Source organism: Penaeus chinensis, chromosome 18 (genome assembly GCF_019202785.1).
Source record: "Penaeus chinensis breed Huanghai No. 1 chromosome 18, ASM1920278v2, whole genome shotgun sequence".
NCBI classification, from domain to species: Eukaryota; Metazoa; Arthropoda; class Malacostraca; order Decapoda; family Penaeidae; genus Penaeus; species Penaeus chinensis.
The window spans coordinates 14,260,100-14,285,099 of NC_061836.1; the positions used below are offsets into that span (position 1 = coordinate 14,260,100).

The following is a 25,000-nucleotide window of genomic DNA, read 5'->3' on the forward strand; positions in this document are numbered from 1 at the left end:
ATCCTTTGTGGCTAAGCACTAGCAGAGCCATCTATGTACAGAGACATTTCAATATATATGGAAACTCTTTCCAAAAACAAATCACACAAGATGGTACACAAAGTAAATTTATCCAAGGCTGCTTCACATTGTAATCAAGATTGTTATGCATGAATTAAAAAACAAAAATGACAATCTGACCATTAATTAATATAATCATAAAAGGAAACTCAAAAAGTTCTTCCAAGAAACCAACCACACAAGATGGCACTGGCACACATTTATGATTTAGCCAAGGCTACCTCCCATCCATTCAACAATAGATAGACTATGCACCATGTTGGCTAGATCCTTTTGTGGATATTTAGATCGAAAATCAGCACTGAGGCCTTGTCACCATATATCTGTATCACAGTCACAAACCAAGACTTTATCAGTGGCATGGCTGACTACCTACCCAGCAACTATGATTACACGTCCCACACGGTTTTGAACTTTCAACATCTTCACTAGCAGAACCACAAAACTAATTACCAATACTTATATATTGATGAAAAATTTCAAGAGACAGTTCTCTTCACTACAGAGGGATAAGATAAATGGATATTGGAGGAAAAAATAAAATATTTCATCCACATAAATCTGAGTGTTAATTTCTAAGCAAGATTATAAAATGTTTTATCAGCATCATCAAAGGGAAAAAGGATACAGTACTTTAAATTAAGTACATTTGGTAACCTTCTACAGATTAATAAAATCAGAAACCATTCTTGACAAAGAAAGTATGTCAGTATGGTTCACACTCATGCAGTAATGTATTCTTTTTATATATAGAATACCAGTCTAAATCATTACAGAATTACTGGACTAGTAATATTCAACTTACCTCTTTGGGAAGTTCTATTTCATTTTGCTTCAACTGAGATTTCTTTGAACTACGTGACTCTTTTACTGAAAGAAAAAGACAAAAATTAATAGGGAAAAACAATGCATACAGCCTCAACCTATAATTCTTGTGCTAATTTGTACTTCAACTAGATTACAACCAAAATTAATTTAAATCTGAACTTCAATATGCAACTAAAATTAAGTACATGACAACTAAAAAACTGAACACTGAATATAAAATCAGTCCCTATCCTTATCTGGTATAAACTATTTAAATTCAATCTATCTACTCATTAACTATTAACTTCAACTTCTGATTTTGACACTTACTAGGAGACTTCTTCTCTTGTTTGACATCAGCCAGAGCCTTAGTGGGCGGCGATGACATCTTTGAGGTAGTTTCTTGGGCAGGAGACTCGGATGGAGGTGCTGCAGCTGGCGCTTTCTTGGGCGAGTTGTCTATGTCTCTATTCTTTGGAGGACGCCCTCTCTTCTTTGGTGGTGGGCCCTGTTGTGATAGTTAAGGAAAAGGGGGGGATTAAACAGAACAAAAGATGAAAAGGTCAATTCTAGCATAGAGGGTGGCTGGTGACACAGCTGACAATCCAAATTTACAAGAAGGCGATTATCATGAATACCATCTATTCCACCAAATGCCTTTAGAAGAAATTACACTTTTTCAGTGTTTTAATTGTAAATGTTTTAAGGTTTATAGTAAACAGACTGCCAGGTTACATGTATAGCCATCATGTCAAACCACTTGGTCTGTGAGGTATGGCATCGAGCAGGAAGTTCTGCTACATGTAGCGGACTCCTGTGCCCATTGGCTGGACTTTGCCAGTAATCACCAGTCTATGACACTGAGAGATTTCTAATACCTGTCACTGAGAGGTTAATCCATCATCCTGGGTGAACAGAAATCCCTGAGCGTGATAAACTTTATTTCTGGCAACAGCAGGAGTCCGCAACATCCAAGCCAAACACTCCACTCCACGCACTCTGGCACTTCACCGCACATACAGGCGTACCCCACAGACCAAGCAGTTTGTTTTGACGCCGGTACACGTGACACATCTGGGTCGGATTAACCACAACACCACTACTATAAGATTATCATACATATTGTAGGAAATTTTTTTGTAAATGCTATTATCAATGTTCACTGTCCATAACTGATTTGACTGTATAAACTATAAACAAACAAAACAAAGATAAAAGTGATACCATGTTGGATCTAAAGCAACTGAAAAATTGTCAACGTATGAACTCAAAAATATACATAATATTGGACAGCTAAAATATACGCACAGGATCAAAACCACAAACGGGGAAGGTATTTAGCAACCACTGACTTTGAAAATAAAAGGAGACCGCTTCTCATCATTATCAATCAAAAACTACAGCCTGATCAGGAGCATGTCAACTTTCCTAGCATTTATCTTATCAATAAATTCATATGACAACTTTCCTAGCATTTATCTTATCAACAAATTCATTAATCTATTATTATTTTTTATTATACCTAATACAAAAAAGGATCAGTTTGAGCAAATCCTATGCAAAAATAACACCTCTCTGCAATAGTTAACTAAACTCCACCTTTCAACCATTACCACTTCCTAAAATCACATTATTATGTCATGGGTAAAATATCAGATTAAGTATCTTTTTAAACATATGTAAATAAAATAAATAAAATAGACAAATTAAATAAACACAAATACAAATGTAACTATAAATAATAATATATATAAATGCAAATTTAACCCAATGGCGCCGGGTATAGCAAATTAAAAAAAACTCTACGCTCTGGCGACCGGCGGCAGCGCGCCGACTCCGAGCGCGTGATATCGGTCCATCAAGCCGAATCATTGCCTCGGGGCGTTTTGGCGCGGCGCCGCTGCGGACAGCCGCACGCCGCACATCGTGCGTATTGTTATGACGGCGATAGCCGTGACCCGTCGCCATTGGGTTAACTATAAATGTAAGTAACTATAAATATAAATGTATAAATATATATAAATGTAACTAGATATCCCCTTGATGACGGATAAAGAAAACTAAAAAAAAAACTCTACGCTCTGGAGATCAACGGTAACACGCCAACTTTGAGCACGGGAGTTCGGTACATCAATCTGGATCACCAGCTCATAAACAAACAGATCAAGCGGTTTGTTTTGACACCTCACGGCATGACCCGTCAGGAAGGGGATATATAAATGTAACAATATAAATTTGTATAAATAAGTAAATCTATATAAACATGAACATACACATACACAGAATCAAAACAAAAAAATAAAAAACGAAAACACAAAACAAGACAAAAAATAAAATATAAAAATAAATATAAATAAAATATATACATAAACAAATATAAACAAAAAACAAACAAACATGGTACATAGTAAAACATCAAAAATGAAACAAAATATAAAACATACAATAGAAAATAAAACACGAGATATCAAATAAAAATTATGAAAAAAAAAAAAAAAAATTAAAATGTAAAATAAGTACATGCAGTGTACACACAAATAATTAACCTGTTTGGAAAAGATACATTTTGCACCTGGTTAGGAAAAATATAACCTGTACTAAATATTTAAAAAATGATTACAAGAATTGATTCAAAATAGAACATAATTCACTAAATAAATCTTTATTTGCATGCTTTCTTTAACCCCTTCCCAACGGGTCACGCCTATATGCGAGAAAACAAACCGCTCGAAATGTGGCTAAATGGTAAAAAAGTAATTCTGTTGAGTAAGATTCCCTTTGGATTTTCATAAAGATAGGTAGGTATGAGCTTATATTGTTCCTCAACAAGGTCCAAAATAAGCCATTCTTTCAAGCTTAATGTAAATTATTTTTTTTTTAAATAATGTTGTGTCTTTCCACAATCATAAATTTGTATAACCTGAATCTTACACAAATTGAACAGTCTTTTTTTTTTTTCAAATAAAAAAAAAAAACTGATGATGCAAGCCTAGGACAAAAATAAAGTAAATAACTAAAACTCTAACTTACTGTTGGGGTGGGCATTTCTTCTGGCACTGCAGGTGACTCTGCTGGCGCAGCTTCCTCTGACCCGGAGAGGGAGAGTCTTTTTCTTGGTGTGGTGATAGGTGCACTGGGGGTACTTTTGACTGCATTGCTAGTTTTGGTAATTGATGGGGTACTTGCAGCTTCTGTAACTGTAACAATGTGTACCATCAAATAAAGGTTACATATTCTTTTGCATAATTTGCTTATATTATAGATAAAAGTATGTATAAATAATCTATTTTTTCACAAAATAACTTATCTAAGTGCAGCCACTCAAATAGGCCAAATTTTCCAAAAAGGAAAAACCATTTCAGAAGTTTCTGACAGTAATAAGCAAATACTATAATTTGTTCTGTACACTTTCATCTCCAGATATAAATGCTCCACTACATCCACAGGAGATGAATCTCTTATAAAACTAACCATTAAATGAAAACTAACATGACCACCAATACTACAGAGGCATACTATCAATCATATTTCTTAAGAAATCAAGCTGAGCATTATTTACTGTTCAAGAAAACATGTGACAGAAAGCTAAAACTAGAATAATGTTTACAAAGGTTAAAAACCTAGAAAACTTACAACATAAACCTTTCTAAACTTACATTTAACCCCTTCCCGACGGGTCACGCTGTGAGGCATCAAAACAAACCACTTGATCTGTAGCATGCGGCCGTACACTGCAGCAGCCCGCCAAAGCACTCTGAGCCAGTGATTCGGCTTAATGTACTGAACTCCCGCGCTCAAAGTCAGCGTGTTGCCATTGATTTCCAGAGCATATTTTTTATTTTAGTTTTATTCACCCGTCATCAAGGGGTTAAACTAAGTTAGATTTTCCATTTATTTTGGTATAATCAATTTTGGTTTCCAAACTACAACTCTTTGAGAGCAATTCTTCATAGACAAAAGACTTGTAAATACTATTCACCTTGTAAGAAACATCACCTATTTAGAGAACCATTTGCTAATCCTTTTTCTTAACCCCTTTGATCTGGACATGATTATGTCACGAATGTTTTGGCTGAAGGCTGGGGTGACAGGAAAGACTCACCACAAACCTCTTGGGTAATTAGACTTATTTGGCATTTAAGAAATGGGCTTTTGCATTATTTCTATCAGTTAACAAGCACTATGAGCCTGTAATCCAGCTTGATGTACCGAATTCCCGTGCTCAAAGTCAGCGGATTGCCATTGATCTCCAGAGCATAGTTTTTTTTTTAGTTTTCTTCACCAGTCATCAATGACAACATCAAATCACAGGCCTAAATGCAAGGCAGCAAGTATTCATGTCAAATCTATTCTAAACTGTGTGTATTAAATTGCTCTCATGCTTGGCTCTGATTATGGTGACTGAAGAGATATAACCCCTTAACCCCTTGGTGACAGGTGTACAAAACTAAAAAAAAACTCTACGCTCTGGCGATCCACGGCAATGGGCCGACTTTGAACGCGGGAGTTTAGTACATCAAGCCAAATCACCACCTCGGAGCGCTTTGGCGTGGCGCCGCGGCATACAACCGCACGCCACATTTCGAGCAGTTTCTTATGTCGTCCAGAGACGTGACCCGTCGGGAAGGGGTTCAAAGTATGCCTGAGATCCCTTTTTAGCCTCATTTCCTAAGCAAATCCCTGAGCGTGATAAACTCTGGTGATTTCTGGCAACAGCCAGACAATGGTGCGGGAGTCCACCACATCAAGCAAACTTCCTGCTCCACACACTCTGGTGTGTTGCCGAATGTACAGGTGTACTTTATATGCCAAATGGTTTGTTATGATGCCAGTACAAGTGACCCGTCTGAATCGGGTTAAGTTGGGGCAGACATAAAAAATAATAGTACTCGTGCAACAGCTGGGTAAGTGATAGCTATGCAATCCATTATCCACCAGATTCAAATTACTTTAAAAAAAGCCAAAGATGAGACCACTGGCTTGTGAGGTTCAGCCTACATTTCCACTTCTCTGAATCCCTCAGATCATCTAATCATTCACAAAAACAAGTCACAAAAATATGACTTGCATCCTACCTGGAACTGGAGTGGAAGGTGTGCCTGCTGCAGCTGATGGTGGGCGGGAAGCATCTTCACCTTCGTCTAAGAACTTTTTAGGCTTTATTAGCCTCCCACTTCGACTAACTTGGGGTTCCAATGATTCTCCAGATTGCTGTAAAACAAATAATTTAAATTACCTATCTGGCTGTAAAAAAATCTACATATCTAATCCTTTTATTCTTTATCATCATCCTATCAGATTATCACAAGAAAATAAATCATAATCTTCAACTTTCATTTTTTTTGCTTGTTTTTGTATTCAAGTGAGTTACCCAGATTTCCAATTCAGAAACAATTTTAGTACATTTTAGCTTAATTCCATTGAATATCATGAGACTGGGGATTATAGATCTCATATAATAACACATTCCTATACCAAATTAAAGTATAATTAATTTATCATATAACACTAAGTGAGGCATAAATATCCTATGATACTGATTTGAGATAACTATATACTAATGCTCTTTGATGCTTCTATCCATATTTCATCCAAGCTTTCAAAAATCCATAATATAGAACCTTTTTTATTACTCATAACCAAGAATAACTGCAATAGTAGCAACTGGGTAAACTCATCGAATTCATTTTTCAGTTCTTCTGTCCTAAATAAATGTGGAACTTCAAATTAGTTCACAATTACAAAATTTATCATAGGGAATCAGGCTCAAAGGGTGGATAACATGACCATTTTGTCACGGGAAAATTTAGCTGTAGGCCGGGTGACGCAAACTTGCCGTCATGAGCATTTCGGTTGAAGTCTGAGGTGATGGAAAAGACTCACCACAAGTGGGATTCTGCATTATTCCCATCAGTGTATAAGTGTGGAGTGTAATGTCTGTGACCCATGACTGGAAGAGAGCCAGCTCTATTGAGGATGTCACTTCCATGCTCAGCATCATATTCCTGGTGCCATGACTGGCAATGCAGATTGTATCACAGAAAATTGAATATTATGAATTTTTTTTTCTAGAAATTACACAAATAACAGTGTTACATAGTTTCATGGAAATTGGAAAATGGCCAAAAAGCTGAAATTGCTTTTACGTAAAAAGGGTAAATAACTTTGCAGATAGGAGGCACAGAGTCTCGTGTTCATGTGCACCCAGCCTACATGCTGCCACCTGGCACAGCAGCCGCTCACATAAGCCTAATGCCTGGATTTTTTATGTGATTGGCATGATGCAACCGGATCCAATGGGTTAAATACTACTCTACCACAATGCTTAGTCTTGTCATAGCACCACTGGATGGTTGTATATAAACTAAAGCAAAACTAATGTTTGATGTTCTTTCCATGGCTTAACAAAAAATAAACCCCTGGAGCCCTTCAATAAAGCTGCAGAACAGTAAATCATAGTTTTGTAAATATGTATATATTAAAATCATTAACAGGCATTGGGAGTTTTATAAATATGAACAAAATAACACTAAAACATACTTAATATGTGAAACATATGTAAAATTAAAAAAATAAATAACCAAGTACACAAATAAATAAATAAATAAATAAATAAATAAATAAATAAATAAATAAATAAATAAATAAATAAATAAATAAATAAATAAATAAATAAATAAATAAATAAATAAATAAATAAATAAATAAATAAATTAAATGCATCAATGAATATAGAGAAACACTTATCAATCTATATACGAATCTATTTATTTATTAATTTACTAATCTATCTAATCTATTCATTATCTATTTATTTATCTATTCAAATATAAATAAAACTCAACATAGCTACTTATTTGAGATCTATTTCTCTTACCCGTAACTACATGAAAATCAAATGCAGTCATCGCACATACCTGCTTTGGAGTTTCTTTTGGAGTTTCTTTAGCTATAAGTTTTGACTGTTTAATATTTTCTTTTGGAGTTTGCTTTGGAGTTTCTTTGGGCGTTTTCTTAACATCAGAAGACGCAGCTTTCTTGGCTGGTGTCTCTGAGGCTATGTCGGAATCCTGCCTTTTTCTTTTTCTTCCAGGTTTTGCACCTAAAAATGAAATATCAACTGATCAGTTTTTCATTCTAATTTACTTTCCTGGCTCATTTCAACTTTCAACTATATTTCTTTTCTTTTCTAACTATTTCGGATAAAATCCTTATAAGATTCTAACATGAAATATGGGAAGATTTAATAATATTGTTCTGTGAAGACTAAGTATACACTTGGTATTACACTGCTTCATACTTAAATCCTTTCTCTTTTTATATGCTTAACGACAAAAGATGTGTCGTATAACGTGTCATTCTCATTTCTTTACAGTTTACATTTTCAATATGAAAATCCATAAATTAAGATCAAACTTGACAAATAATCATATACTTAACTTCCAAATATTTGCAAAAACATGCTATTTAAAATATAAAAGAAAAAAATTACAAAGAGGTCTTTTTATAAATATCAAAATAACAGACTTACGCATCTTCCTCTAATACATGCAATATTTAAACCATTACTCCCATGAAGTTGGACACAGTTCCTTAACCCAATGTATGTTTTTTTTTTTGGCCTGCCAAACAGGTATACCTGTATGGGCCACATCTGTGGGGATGCTACTCGTGTCATTGGCAGTACGCTGCCTTGGAATCATAATAGATGCCACCCGTGAACAAGGGGTTAAAGTGAACAATTTTGCAAAATTATCTTAGGCCTATAATGAGAAATTAAATCCACTGACTATTGTATTCTACACATTATTTTGCAGGATAAAATCCTTATCCTTAAACTCATTCCACACTTTCTTGAAGATGAGGAAAGACAAAAGGAAGATAATTTCCAAGATTTTCTATCTACCAAAAAAATTGTCCCCATTCATACCTTTCCCTGCAGACTCATCGATAACTAAATCTCCTACGTCCTCATCAGACTCTTCAGACTTGACATCTGTCGTCACTACTGGTGTGGAGCTCAGGGACTTTCTGCCGGGCTTGGCTGCAGGAGTTTTCGGGGTACCAGGGAGAGAGGCTGAGGACACGTCTGGTGGTATAGGCTGTGAAGATAGAGCAGTTATTTTAAGAGTTGTTGCTGGAATTACCCCATAATGCACTTTTTATTACTATTACTTCAAACTTACACTATTATCAAATTCATTTCCTTAAAAGGAATGAACTTTGCAAGGAAGAAACAATTTTTTTTTTTAATTGGGAAGTAAAAAATAAAGTCCTGTATAAGAAAAAAGGGGAAAATAAACAAAATCATACAAAACTAACCTATCAATACCTGTTCTGTATTTAAACATGTACTTAAATAATTTGTTTACATATCTATGTATCCAGGAGTGCTTAAACCATTAGATCTGGGTGCCACGTTGCCCACACAAACACTTTGCAATGTTATCATTTCTTTTTATGAATAAGTATATTTTGCTTACCTGCCACTTGCCAAGGTCTCTATTTGTTATTAGATATGCTGTATCAAGATGGTAATAGACTGTTTTTCTACAGACTATGTTCTCTCTAGGCAATTTACAACTCTGTGCAATTACAATGATAAAATGTTACATTCTGTTATTCGTGTTATCTTTTAATATTTTCATTTGCAATCTTCTGTAACACACTCTATGCAGCCAGTCATGGTGGCCAGGAATAAGATCATGAGCATGGAAATGGTGCTCTCTCTCATGCCCGTGCCCTTCCAGCCATGGCTTACAAATGGTACATTCCACCCTCATTTACTGGTGGAAATAAAGCAAGAGACCCTTACTAAATGCCTACTGAGTCTAATTTTCCTCCAAGAGCTAAGTGCATACATGGTGAGTCATTTCCCATCACCCAGGCCCTCAAACAAATTCATCCATGACAGCACATTCCCTTGTCATCCAGCCCTAATGCCAAATATTATCATGACATGATAGTCATGGCACTTGGATATAATGGGATAACAATTAAGGAGTCATTTAATAACTAAGCTTATCTGATCTCACCTCTTTATCCTATCTCTTTTATTAAAGTAAGTTTTTGTTCTTATTACTATTGTTATTATCGTCATTAACCCATTCACGATGGGGAAAATGAACAAAAAATGGGGAAAATGCTGTGCTCATTTTTTATATTTTTTGTGAAATGTCTCTACACATAGATGGCTCTGCCTTGCCTGATTTCACCTTTCCTTAAATTGGCGGGAAAATATATTTTTCAATAGTGCTATGAATATCAATGGTGTTATTTTTATTATAAACATTATAATTACTATAATGTTATAAACAATAGTAACAGCAAAATAATGTAACGTAAAATAGGTTCGTAAATCAAAGAAAAGGGTAAACGGGCAAGACAGGCAGTACTCCTAACTGGCTCATTGGTGACTTAGTAGAAGTTTAGCCATCTATGTGTAAAAACAATTAAACAACTAAACTTACAGTGGGCATGGCACAGATACGTGACAAGCCGGCCACGAATGGGTTAATAACAATAATAATAGAATGGAAATAAAACTTTATTTCCAAATAATTCAAGGAATAGGTTAAGCTGGGGAGATCAGGTAGGCTTAGTAATTTACATCTTGGTAACTAAGCTACTTAGGCACCATATATGTGTATACAAAACTGATGACACAAAACAGTAGATAATGCATACAGCCAGCACCTATGGAATTAAAGATAATAATACTGATAAAAAAAAAAAAAAATCAGATTATGAGACAAAATTACATAATTTATGATGTTAACCCAATACCTACAGAACTTCACACCCTGGGCACCACATGCTGTTAGCCATTTGAGGGACAAATCAGAAACAGGAAATATATAATTTTCCACCCTTTACAGGTTTAGATGCAGCATATACAAATGTCTAGTTGCCCATTGGCGACGGGTATAGAAAACTAAAAAAAACTCTACGTTCTGGCGAACCACGGCAACGCGCCGACTTTGAGCGCATAAATTCGGTACATCAAGCCGAATCATTGCCTCGGGGCGCTTTGGCGCGCCACCACGGCGGACAGCCGCATGCCATATTTCGAGCGTATTGTTATGACGCCTATAGGCGTGACCCGTCACCATTGGGTTAAAAGACAAAATTGACTTCAGCCTACTTCTGAAGGCTGCAGTTCCTAAATCATTATCAAATGCCTAGTATATACATATCTTGAGCAAGCAAAGGCTCCATTATGCATACGAATCTCTTACTTCAAGAAATAACCAGAGATTTGATATAGCAATCAAAATGAGTTTCCACATGCACGTATAAATACTACAGGATACCTTATTCTAAATAATCCCCGCTGATGCCCCCCTCAGGAATATCCATTTATATTTGATATTAGATCTTATATGTACCAACATGGTATAAAAACCCACACTGTAAAACTAGATTTAATTGAAAATGAGACCTGAAGATGGAATCCAGGTGGATTCCGAAACTGTAGTCTCATTTTCAATCAAATCTAGTTTTACAGTGTGGGTTTTTATACCATAGTATCAACACAGTAGTGTGTTTTCTCCTTTCATGTACCAACATGCATAAAATATTTCATAAATCTTTTCCATCCCATTCACAAAATCTTTAAACTATCAATCATAAATTTATGCAATGTGAATTTTCTTGCTCACAGATGGCTCCCCAAAGTCAATAAGTAGGCCCTAGTAACCATAATTGATTTCTACATTCCTTGATTTTTCTTTCCAAATGTTATTAACCCCTCAATGCCTTTAATCTCTCAGCATCGCTGACTCTGGTGACTTCTGGCAAAAGTGTTTGGCCTGGGAGTCCACTACATGAAGCGGAACTTTCCACTCGACTCGCTCTAGTACCTCAGGCCACCTATAGCCTTACCCAGCATGATGAATCTGTTTGTTATGATGGCTATAAGCATGGCCCAGCAGATACAGGTTAATCCACTGGAACTAGAGACATAACCATCATGCCATGAAAAAACTTGGCTGAAGGCAAGGTGACAAGAATATGCTGTAATGGAAAAGTTTGGCTGAGGGCTTGGGTAACAGAAATGTGTCATGTAAAATTCAGCTGAAGACCAAGGTGACAGGGAATGATTTGCATAAAGTGCATAAAGACCTTGGAGGTAAATTAGACTTAGTGGACATTTGGGTTGGGCTTTTGCATTATTTCCACCAGTAAATGAGGGTGGAATATACCATCCATGCACCATGGCTGGAAAAGCTCCAACAAGAGAGAGCACCATTTCCATGATCAGGATTTTATTCCTGCCTGCTACAAACAGAAGCACTGGGTGTATTACAGGAAAATGAATATGAAAATATTTTTTAATTGACACAATTAACAAAATGCTACTTATTATGCAAGAAAAACTATTACTTATACCTTAGAAAATACTAAAACACTTATGCAAAAAAGAAATAACAACATAGCAAATGGGAGGCAAGGAGTCTAGCCAAACAACCAAGAAAGTTGTCACTCAAATAAGTCTAATACCCGGATGTTGGATTTATTATTTATTTATTCATTGAAAAATTTCTCTCATCACCACTTAAAAGTCATAAATGGCATATTCAATTTTTTTTGTATCTGAAATGACCAAAACTTTAAAACTAACACATATTCTATGTATTCTTTATATTTCATAAAATATATCAGTTTCTATTAGGGACTTTAACCCAACAATGACAGTACCAGAAATCTCTGGGTGGCACTCATTCCAGTGATTTTTCACAACCATCTAGCCATTTGGCCGGGGAGTCCACTATGTGTAGCTGTACCCATCAGGATGAGTTGTTTTATCATGACAGTTATAGGTGTGCCCAGCTGTAAGAGGTTAAAAGATTTTGAACACAATCATAATCATCTCTCAAAATATTTTTTAAACTAATGGTCTTTGTAAATATCTATTCCGTGGTTCCTCATAGATATTACAGTTTTTTATAATATGGATTATGTTCAGTGGTTCCTGGCACCTTTGGCAAATAGCACAGGGGAATCCAGACATTAGCCGTCCTTTGTTAAAATATGTGCCCTATTCTTATTCTTGTTAGCACTACTACTACTTTTCTATTCACATTGGAACTTGTGATCCAGATACCAAGATCTTTTTTAATAGTTATCAGCTTATACGAGGTTGTATTTTTCAACTGGTTTCTCCACTTCTGTTTTAAAGTTTATCTGATCTGGGGCTTCAGGTCTGAGTGTGGGAGAGGGAAATCAAAGGCAGTGGGAAGGGAAGCAACAGCTTTGGCCTTTTTACCTACTAGCTCATTTCCAGAGATGCCAACATGGGCTGGTACCCAGCACAGGATGATCTATTTCCATGATGAAACCATGTTAGCCAGTCCTGGATTTCTCTTACTACTGGGCGGAAGGAGCTTAAACTTTCAGTAGCTTCAAACTGTTGATTTTCAATGTTTCTTATAATTTTGACTGCATATATTTCTATTGAGGTTCTATATTTATTGGAGTGTTCTAGAAACTTCTGCTTTATTTCTATTTCAATATTTCTTTTATTTTCTACTGCTATAAAATCCAGCTTTACCTCATTTTACCGTGGCAGGATTTGAGGGCTGCCAATTGGTAGGACCCTACTTAGATTTAGGTTGAGGTGCATAATATGATTTCTAATTCTCCCAGCAAAAGACTGTGTCTGCCCTGGGGTCAAACACTGCTCTGCATGTGGGAGATTCAAGATTTCTCTGAATTCTATTATGACAGATAAGATTCATGAAATCACTGTGAAAGTCGAAGGGTAGTTCTCCACTTTCTGTATATAAAGATAACACTTGGTGATGAACAAAAAGCACCAGTACATATTTTCAGTGCTTCATTGTGCATAGGGTTTAGAAGCTGGAGAATGTTGGGAGAAGCTGAAACCTAAGCTGCATATCCATAGTTCAGATTTTGAGATATGTGCAATCAATAACGCACCCAGATCTAAATGGTTAATATACTACTAATAAAAACTGTAAAAGATGCCATGAATATTGGCATTAACCTTTTTATTCTAAAATCCAACCAGCACCAATACTCACAATAACCAGGAATAGGTCCTGAGCATGGCATCCTTTCAGTTATAGCTCACACACTGGTTTATGAATGGGAATGGAGCAAAAGCCTCTTCCTAAATACCAAATTAGTCTAATCACTTTCCTAGAGCTTTGTGCACTAGTGGCGAGTTCTTCCCATTTAAAACAGCAAGTGTGTCACCCCCACTCACAGCCAAATTTTACGCAGGACAGAAAGTTCACGTCACTTGTCTCTCGACCCAATTTTTTTCATGACATGGTGGTCACATCATCTGGATTGTTGGGGTTAATAAACTAAAATTACGGTGGACATGCCTGCCATGCCATCCATAACCAACAGGCAGGCTTACCAAGAAATGTCTCAAACTGACTTCTGTATCATGTGAAACTTACTATGCTTGGGTCTAGACTTGGATTATTAATTATCTGCCACAGGCCTTCATTGAAACCCTTCCTCTTCTGTGGTTTCCCGAACCTCTCTACGTGGGTCGAGTAAGGGAATAGGTCATCTGGTTTCAGCAAAGCTCTGAAATCAAATTTTGGGATATAGTGTAAAAGAACCCTTATAGTATCAATCTTGATTAACATGCCTTGATTAACTAATGAACAGTCTTCACTGCAACAAAGATAGAAGGAGAATGAATATCTCTACAGCACAAGAGATGTATCTCTGATGAAGATATGGTCAAAACCAGTAAAATAGATCACTAGCATTGTGAAGATATTCTTTCTCATTCAGACTTTTTACAATGTTGATTAACAGTATAAAAATCTATCACCATATTCAGTGACTCACATGAAGACACATTTTTTTCACTAGCACTACCATGCTAGTAAGATCTGACAAAGCAAATATAATAAGAGTATCAAGAATTACCCCTTACTGTATCACAGTCCACAGTCCTTAAATATTTGACTGAATAGACACAGTAACTTGTCTAATACATTTACTCCTTAGTAAAATGCTAAAAAACAAACAAACAAATAGGTATACAAAAATAATTCATTCACATGCTGTCATCACAAGAAATACCAATGGTGTTAAATTTAGATTAAAAATAAAAGTGTTTGTGTTAATCGCACAGCCTTTCTTATCTAACCGAAAGTCTGTCGGCAAGACACAATTTGCTCTTAGCTCATATATGTTTTGACAGCAATACTTTCCTGATGCCATTTTTTAATGAGCTGAATTTCATGCAAAATTTCAGAGGACTGGATCCTTTAAAGGTGAAATTTCAGGGCTACTTTCACCATAATGGTTGTCTGGGTTACTTACGTCTCATAAGTCCCATAAAACAGGACTGGATACTTTTTTAATGGTTTGCCAGATGGATCTTCTTCATAGGGTTCAATCTGTGGGAAAAATAATAACAAATTAATACTTTCTATAATCTGAATTCACAAATTAACCATATATTTTTAGTATGTATTCAGCTTTCCTAAATATAATGATAAATAGCTAATATAAACAACTTCATTATCAATTTTGGTAATCATTCAGAACAGGACTGTGAAGACAGAGCAAGACTAATGCAATGGTCATGATGTATGTAATGTATAAATGAATCACTTTGATTAGGTAAGTCCCTAATCGATTATTACATGTAGTCCATGAATATGTGCTTAGTGATGCCTAACCTCTGTACTTCCCACTACAGCAATGGTCAACAAACCTCCAACATATATTTACTAATAAGATTAAACTTACAGTAAACAATTTACTATTAAATAAACAAAATAAGGAACTAGTTCAAGTCCCATCCTGAATAATTATACACAACCTTATCATTCTAGAACTGGCCACTGTCAGAGAAATCATTTATTAAGACTCTCCAAAAAAATACAATTTACAATACTAATAACATTATCTACCATCCCTTCAATTCAATCTCCCGAATGTAAAAAATCTAGATCTCATTCCAGGATATTTCATTACCTTCTTATACTTAAAAAACTTTGCATCATCAAGGTTATAAGTAAGAGCCAAGAAAGTTCATACAAAAAATTTGTAATAAAACTGGTAAATCTAGAGGCAATGGATTTTCTTTATCTTCCTTTATTTTTCTCCCATCCCTTCTTATTTTTGAGAGCACAAATAATTTCAAACACCAGCCAATAATCTCAGGGGATCCCATCAAGAATCAGGGGGTTTGAGGTAGGGGGGGGGGGGACGAGAGGAATTTCTCATAACAAGCCTTTAAAAAGTAAGCTAAGAATTCTACTTTAGATAATAGAAAAAGTGGATAAAAGAAAATACCATATTCAATTCTTGAGCATAGTGATAAAGCTCCCTGACATGCAACGTTTGTCTCTTGCAGACACTTTTTGAAGTTCAACCAAATATGACAATTGTTTGTAAACATAATATATAAAATGTTCAAATTTTGGTTTCTTTAAACACATTTTTTTGAAGACAATATTTATCAATGAATGATAATAGTAGGCCACTTAAATCTTAATGATGCTGTTACTGGCACTATACATAAGAACATATCCCCTTTTATAAAAGAAACAAACAAGTTAAAACACTGATAAATAAACTATAGTGAATATGTAAACATGGCAGCATGCAACCTGTCTAAAGAATTGGCACAATTTTTCTCATACACACTAATAAAGGCCTTGATACTGATTTGATTAGAAAAAGGGCTTTAGTAGCATCTTTTGCCTAACTACCAATAAAGGATTCTGCCACCAGTCTCCACGATAACAGGGTTTTACATTGTGACTGGTCTGAGATATTGGGAGATGACATACATTTCCTGACAAGACAACCAATCTTGGCATGGCATGACATAAGTGCCACCTAGAGCCACTGGATTAAGCAAAAGAAAGCCTGGACTAACAGATCTTTATTCTTTACCTGTCTCTCCTGTTTATCCTTTTTCATGATTTTTAGAAATATTCTCTTATGTCTGATACTGATATTAGTAATGATAATGACATTATAATAATAGTAATGTTTATATTAAAAACAGCACCATCATTAGCAAAAAGAACTTGTGGAGCCATCTATGTGTAGACACATTTCAAAAAAGAAAGGTGAAGTTGATTTATACACTTTAGCAAAAGCCAACAAACACCTATCATAAATACATTCTACCAAGATGAAACTTGAATGAATTTTTCAATTCCCCCATAAATCCCCAAAGTCTACAAGCTTTACTTGGTATTCTTTACAGTATGGACACACTCACCAGAAATTAAGATTCCAATGCCATGTCACAAAATTTATTCAACAATCTAAAATGCCATGACTGGGTGTGCCCTTTGGGCACTGCCCGAGGGGAAGGTTGACGCCAGCTCCGCCCCAAGACCACCCTGAATGCACAGCAAAATAGAGCTGAAACTCCAGGGCACTGAATGGGTTTCGGGTATGAGCCTGCAGATTATTTCTCCTATTGATGTTTGCAACTTTTTCCCTCTACTAGAATATCATCTTCAATTTGCCCTAGCTTAGTGCATCTGTATCATAAAAATTCACACTTTATTTTACTACAGTATCTATAATAAAGCTTTGTTGGTCTTTGTTAGAACACCAATGGGTGTGGAGGCTGAGGGGATTAGAGAATAGTCAAGTGGCATTTATATGGCATGGTTATCATAATTAACATTTTCCAGAATTTGTTCAATACTAACTTTTGAAATGTAATTTGTGTGATGCATTTTGAAATAAATACACTAGTATAAGTATATAAATAAATAATGAGGTAATTCTTTACAGTACGGACGCACTCGCCAGAGAAACGTCCCCAACTCCACATCACAATCTATTCAACAAAGTTGTCATGACTAGGCTCTGTTTGTGGGGGACTGACTGGGAGATCTGCCCCCCAACAAGCATTGCCTTCACCTTGGTATGAATGGCAAGATAGAGGTGACACTCAGGACCACCAACTGGACTTGAAACTGTGAGCAATGCTTATTTATTTATGGGGTCACCATTCATGTCTGCAGAATACTTCTTGCACTGACAAAAATTACAAAAATAACATCTTCAATTTCCCCTAGCTTAGTGCATCCATATTGCAAATATTAACCAATAATAAATACCAATAGTGTCCACTACATCTTAAACCTACCCCTAATAAATCTAGCATTAAACATCAATAACTGATCATCATAATTAAAAAAAAAAAAAAAAAGTGACACCACTTTTACAGACACACTACTTGATTTGTCTCTAAATCCAACTTCCCAAAATCAAAATAGGATAAACAATTAATCTTATATATATCATGGGATCTTGAGTTTAATGGTAATTCAGCCACAAAAATATTAACAACATTCTCACTTCAATGTAAAAAAGTACTTTGACGTTTGTCTCCCTCTGACATTTGTCTTTTGACAACTCCTAAAGAAATTCAGGGACATTACTGAGATTTAAGCAATCTCTCAAACAGTAAAATTATAGACAATGTACAAGAATGACAACAAGCACTACCAATGAAAATATATCAATATTGCAAATAAAATGCAGACCATGTCAACTCACTACCTGACTTCAGAATAAACAGCACAGACAATTAGCCAAATATCATACTGCACATCAAAATGCACATGATTAATTCAGTACGCTGCCCCAATGGCACCTTCACCATATGTTCCCCAAGCATACTCCAAGCACTCTGGCAAAAGCATACTTGATCTCCATTCAGACCCATCCTTCAAGCACACTGTCAAATCATTTGAACTCTCTACAAGCTAAGAAACAGCCTTGAACATAGGAAATACCCTGTAGAATATCGGAAGAGAATTGTAAAAGCCATAATAAATAAGAATTGTTCACATATACTATGGAGATGAGTATTGAGAAATACTTATGTAATAAAGAGATCAGAAATCAACACAAGTTTGAGCAATACTTTAGAGAATTTGAAGAAGACCAGCATTTGACAGTTAGGGCTTACATTTAGGATTAAGAATCGAGCAAGTAAAATGGAAAAGGACAAATGGATAAATGGCTTTCTCCGACAGTGGTTCGCTTTAGTCCTTTTTGAATCTTATTTCCTCTCATATTTAACCTTTGCAAAATAACGTCTCCACTTACCCTCGCTGGCCAGTGCGGGTAACCTTTGACCTTGGCGAAAATCGGGTCACCGGCCTTGAAAACGTCGGATTTGGGCATTGTTTTGGTTGGAATATCGAGAAAATTTTCAAAAAAAAAGAAAATCAACGTAATAGTTATGGATGTCCTCACGCGCCAAGACCTTCAATGTCCTCCTATCTCGCCTGATAAACCTCGCCTCGGGCCACTCTTCGCCCTGATCCTCTCTCTTCCTCCTCCTAGCGGATCCTTGGAGGGTTTCAGAGCCCAACGAGACTCAGTGCGCTTGCAAAAGGCGGTGTTAGTGACGGCACACTTCGCGGGAAGGACCAGCGGCCATCATGGTAAACAACGTACGCGAAGTGACGCTCGGGATGCGCAACTTTTTTCTATATTTCATTTATATATACATAAGGAGGTGGTTCGTACGTTGCTATTATGGTATAATAATCATGGTTGGTCTAATTTACTGTATATGTTTTTCATACTACTGGTACGGTCTGGTGGTTAAGTGATAATACTTAACGTGAATGTGCGTGGGTCTTTCTGCAATTTCGATGTAGTGATAAGTTTACAGAATCAACTCTAGATATTTCAGTTTGTCTAAATTTTGACAAGAATATATACAGGATAATCAAGATATACGTTTTAACGATTTTTTGAATACCTTATACACAAAATATTGCCTTATCACAAGATATTAAAATTAGGGTATAATTCTCTACGGTTATCAATAACACGTTTTTATGTGTTCTTAGCACAGCCAAATGACTGATTTGTAATTCTAAAGACTTCAAAATGAATGACATAACGATTTTATGCGTATTTGTAATATTATGCTGAAGGGAAATCAAACAAGTTGGATCGGCAAGGTGTCAACGGCGTCACTTTGCGTCTAGAATGTATTCAGATTTCTATTAAAATTTCAGCCCTGCCCTTATATGAGGTAAAATATATTTCTATAAATGATTATCATCATTTAGTATGAACATATATTTCAAAGCATGAAAACCAAATAAATATATAAATATGTCGTGCATATGAATACATACATGCATATTTACAGCTTACATACAAATATACATGCATACATATATAATACATACACACACACACAAGCACATATGTGTATATGTGTATATATGTATATTCATATGCACATATATGTATGCATATATGTATATATAAATGTGTGTGTGTGTGTGTGTGTGTGTGTGTGTGTGTGTGTGTGTGTGTGTGTGTGTGTGTGTGTGGATGTACTTGGATTTGTATATGTGTGTATATGTATATATATATATATATATATATGTATTGCACACACACACACACACACACACACACACATATATATGTGTGTGTGTGTGTGTGAGTGTGTGCACATATGTGTGTGTGTGTGTGTGTGTGTGTGTGTGTGTGTGTGTGTGTGTGTGTGTGCGTGTGTGTGTGTGTGTGTGTGTGTGTGTGTGTGTGTGTGTGTGTGTGTGTGTGTGTGTGTGTGTGTGCATATATGCACACGAACATTAAATAGGCGCACACGTATACGTAGATGTGGGTGAAATGGGTCACACATGCATTCCTGCCAGACGAATATCTATTGCCATTCTCTATCATTATCTATTTAACCACCCTTTCTTCTTGGTAACAATATCACCTAATCATCTACTTAATGACTATAATTACCTACTTAATCCTCAACTTAACCACTCATCTCTTTAACCTCGGTGATGAACAGCGGTCCCATACCCGAAATGACCTAGGTTCGAGGCCAGGTCAGGGAGGATTATTATATATGAACCACATGTTGACAGATGAAGAAAAGGTATGAATGAGCATTAATATCTTCACAATACAAGAGATGTATTTGACCGGTTTCGATTCTATCTTCGTCAGAAATACATCATGTATTTCTGACGAAGATAGAATCGAAACCGGTTAAATACATCTCGTTAAGATATTCATCCTCATTCATACCTTTTCTACATTGCTATATATCTATATCAATACGGCATTGCATTATTCCATCTTTCAGCATCTTCAGTGTACCCTCCACTAAGATGCTCTTTTCAAAATCTAATGTGATCTTCCAAGAGATAGCGAAAAATATGAGAGATTTCTTGGTAAGGCGGAAGATACGTTTCATGAATAAGTTTGTTCGTTTTTTTTTATTTGTTTGTTTGTTAATGTTAAATTCTTATGGGTTTACACACTCGAAGACTTTGTAGTGTAAAGAAAGTAATTGGTATAATGTGAACTTTCTTTCTTATCATCTTTATTGATGTTGCTATCTTAGGGTGATGGTAATTATAATAATAGCAATAGTAATAATAATAATCATGGTAATAATAATAGTAATAATAATAAAAATAACGATTATTGTTATTATTGTTATCATTATCACTTTCATTATCATTATCATTGTCATTATTATTATTATTATTATTATTATTACTCTTATCATTATCATTATCACTATTATTATTATTATTATTATCATTATTATTGTTAGTTATTATTATCATTATCATTATCAGTATTATTATTATTACTGTTGTTGTTACTATCATCGTCATAATCATCATCATCATTATTACCATCATCAACATCATCACCATCCTACTATCACTATCACTGTTTATTGTTACTGTTACCAAAGTCACTGTATACTATTAAGTATCACTTGTATAAGTATTACTGTAAATATATAAGTGATATTCACAGTTTTCATAATAATCGGTACCATTACAATTGCTGTCATCGTTATAACTGATAATAATATTACCACTAAAAGTCTTTCCATCAATATTGTCATCAAAAACACTACAAATCGTTTTTCATTACTATTGCTCATTGCCAATACTACCCTTATTAATACCATCATCGCTGTTGTTGCTACGATCACTAATTACTTTCCTATTCTTGCTTACTTCGGCCATTATCCATTTCTAGAGCAAATTCCTTTTTTGCGTTGAGACTGTTCCTAGTCTCATTTCTTCTGGCTGATTCAATATTAAAACAACACTGTTCCGTTTAAAGTTGTAAGATGCCTTACACACACACACGCACACATACACACACACACACACACACACACACATACACACACACACACACAAACACACAGCTACGAAGAAAGACTGCAGAAAATAGGTCTTACTACTTTGGGAGAAAGGTGACATGATAATGATGTTTAACTATATTACAGGAAGGGTGAAGCTAGACAAAGATGACTTTATAATTTCGAACACAAGAAGGACGGAAGGACACAGCAAAAAGTTGAAAGTAAAAAGAGTCGAGAAGGATGTCAAGAAGTTCAATTTCCAAAACAGAACTGTTGGAACATGGAACAGTCTTACAAATAACGTCGTGTGTGCCAAAAATGCGCATCAATTAAAAAAAGTTGTATGATAATCTAAATATAGCAGACGGGGCCATCTGAACTCAGCTCATCTTCTGTATTGAAACAACTAGGTAAGAACACACACACACACACACACACACACACACACACACACACACACACACACACACACACACACACACACACACACACACACACACACACACACACACACACACACACACACACACACACACACACACACACACACCACTGACACACACAACTCTTTAATTAAACACAGAATTAGTACTTAAATTAGTTCTTAGTTCTTACTTTCAACTTTTGACGTTCCTCCGCGAGTGAGTGCCTGCCACATACTAGCGTGATGCACTCCACTCATTGCTGAACTTCTCTCAACTAGCGGTATACAAAGCAAAAACAATGAACACCACTTGCAACACAATACTAGTATACCAGTGTGCAGCCGACGCTCGTTCGCTATACCATCGCTCAATCCCATGTGTTGTTTTTATGTTCACAGCCGTTTATCTCTATACACAGAGTTAAGGATATGGATTTTGTATTCTCACGTGATGTGTATCTATCCATCACACACACACACACACACACACACACACACACACACACACACACACACACACACACACACACACACACACACACACACACACACACACACACACACACACACACACACACACACACACACACACACACACACACACACATACACACACACACACACACACACACACACACACACACACAGACACACACACACACACACACACACACATACATACACACACACACACACACACACACACACACACACACACACACACACACACACACACACACACACACACACACACACACACACACACACACACACATTTGTATGTGTGTATTTATATGTATGTGTATGAATATACTTGTGTGTATATGTATATATATATAATATATATACATATATATGTATGTATATATATACATATGTATATATGTATGTTTATATACACATATATGCATATATATAAATATATATATTCATATACATACATATATATTATTAGTAAATATATGCCTGTCTTTGTATGGTAGTCTACATGTGTCTGAGTATGCATGTTCATCATAATGAATTAGAGCATTTTTTGCAACCTTTCTGAAAAATAGCTCAACCATATCCTATTCTCCTGGTCTGCCTGACACCCCAGACCGCCACCATCACTTCTCACCCACTCAGCTTAGTGCATGGTTTCCCTTGTTGCAGTTTAAAGACGATGCAAAGATGAAAGTTTCGAGATTGCAATTCAGGTGAATAGACCTCTTGGGTCATCTAGAACATTCGAAATTCAACATTTCGATTATTTTTACTGCATCTTGTTCAACGTAAGTATGTTTTCTCTCTCTCTCTCTCTCTCTCTCTCTCTCTCTCTCTCTCTCTCTCTCTCTCTCTCTCTCTCTCTCTCTCTCTCCCTTCCTCGCTCTCTCTCTCTCTCTCTCTCTCTCTCTCTCTCTCTCTCTCTCTCTCTCTCTCTCTCTTTCTCTCTTTCTTCTCTCTCTCTCTCTCTCTCTCTCTCTCTCTCTCTCTCTCTCTCTCTCTCTCTCTCTCTCTCTCTCTCTCTCTCTCTCTCTCTCTCTCCGTCTCTCTCTCTCTCTCTCTCCGTCTCTCTCTCTCTCTCTCTCTCTTTCTTTTCCTTCTACGTTTCCTCATCTTTTCATGTCCTTTTGATCTGTATAAACAGGTAAATTTGCATCATTTCCGCACACCTTTGTCTTCCCTCTTCGCTTACGTCTTACATTTCCGGGAACTGGAAAAAAAATAGGAAATTCCAGGTAGATCGCACATTTTACTCTCGTCTCAGGGACTATACCATATTTTTCCATCTGTTGTTGTTGTGGATTTCTCTTCCACGCACAATCACACACGCGCAGAGACAAACGTATTTATAAACATTAATACATAATAAATACACAATTGAAAAAGTACGAGTACACACACACACACACGTCGCTGTCAAACAAACTCTCAAGGTTTACGTGAAGTAGCAAGACCCTTGACATTAGACCAATAAGTATTACTCGACATCATGTCAAACTCATGATATCACACTAATTGGATGAGTATTAACCAGTATCAGTGTTCACCAGTTATTTGCAATACTATTATCAGTAATACTATCTTCGATAATGCTATTACGAATAATGCGGTTATGAATGATACTGTTATTAATAATACTGTTATCGTTAATACTGACGATTAAGGATTAAAACGGTTCAGACCTCAAACTCACACGCCTTACCTTTTATTCAAGTGCTTTACTCCCGAATTCCAGTCGTTCCTTAGTATGACATGCACTTACACCCTTTACAAACGAAACTAATTCAGTTCGAAACATAAGATATAGAGATAAAGATAATGGCACTGATAAGATAGTGATACAGTAATGATGATGCAGTGATATATGTGATAAAGATAATGGCACTTATAAGATGGTGATACAATAATGATGATGCAGTGATATATGGTGATAAAGATAATAGCATTGGTATGATAATACACAATACAATAATGATTTAAATAGACGGAGTAAATAATAAAGTAAATGATGCATTCAAAAACAAAAAGTAAAAGTAATGAAGTAGCAAAATACAAAATAGATAATGCTCGACCAGATATAT

The 25,000-nt window shown here is 35.8% G+C and overlaps 1 protein-coding gene across 1 annotated transcript in view; it reads right to left on the reverse strand.

Moving 5' to 3' along the window:
- LOC125034544 (hepatoma-derived growth factor-related protein 2-like) overlaps positions 1 to 19,326 on the reverse strand; it is a 34,989-nt gene extending 15,663 nt beyond the window's left edge. The window contains exons 1-9 of the mRNA XM_047626418.1: positions 18,958 to 19,326; positions 15,184 to 15,260; positions 14,301 to 14,433; positions 8,798 to 8,969; positions 7,785 to 7,969; positions 5,943 to 6,078; positions 3,898 to 4,064; positions 1,198 to 1,375; positions 866 to 930 (exon numbers count right to left, since the gene is read on the reverse strand). Coding sequence (XP_047482374.1) covers positions 866 to 930; positions 1,198 to 1,375; positions 3,898 to 4,064; positions 5,943 to 6,078; positions 7,785 to 7,969; positions 8,798 to 8,969; positions 14,301 to 14,433; positions 15,184 to 15,260; positions 18,958 to 19,035 — 1,191 coding nt within the window. The 5' untranslated portion in view covers positions 19,036 to 19,326. The remainder of the gene's footprint in view (positions 1 to 865; positions 931 to 1,197; positions 1,376 to 3,897; positions 4,065 to 5,942; positions 6,079 to 7,784; positions 7,970 to 8,797; positions 8,970 to 14,300; positions 14,434 to 15,183; positions 15,261 to 18,957) is intronic.
- Between the last annotated feature and the right edge of the window lie 5,674 nt (positions 19,327 to 25,000).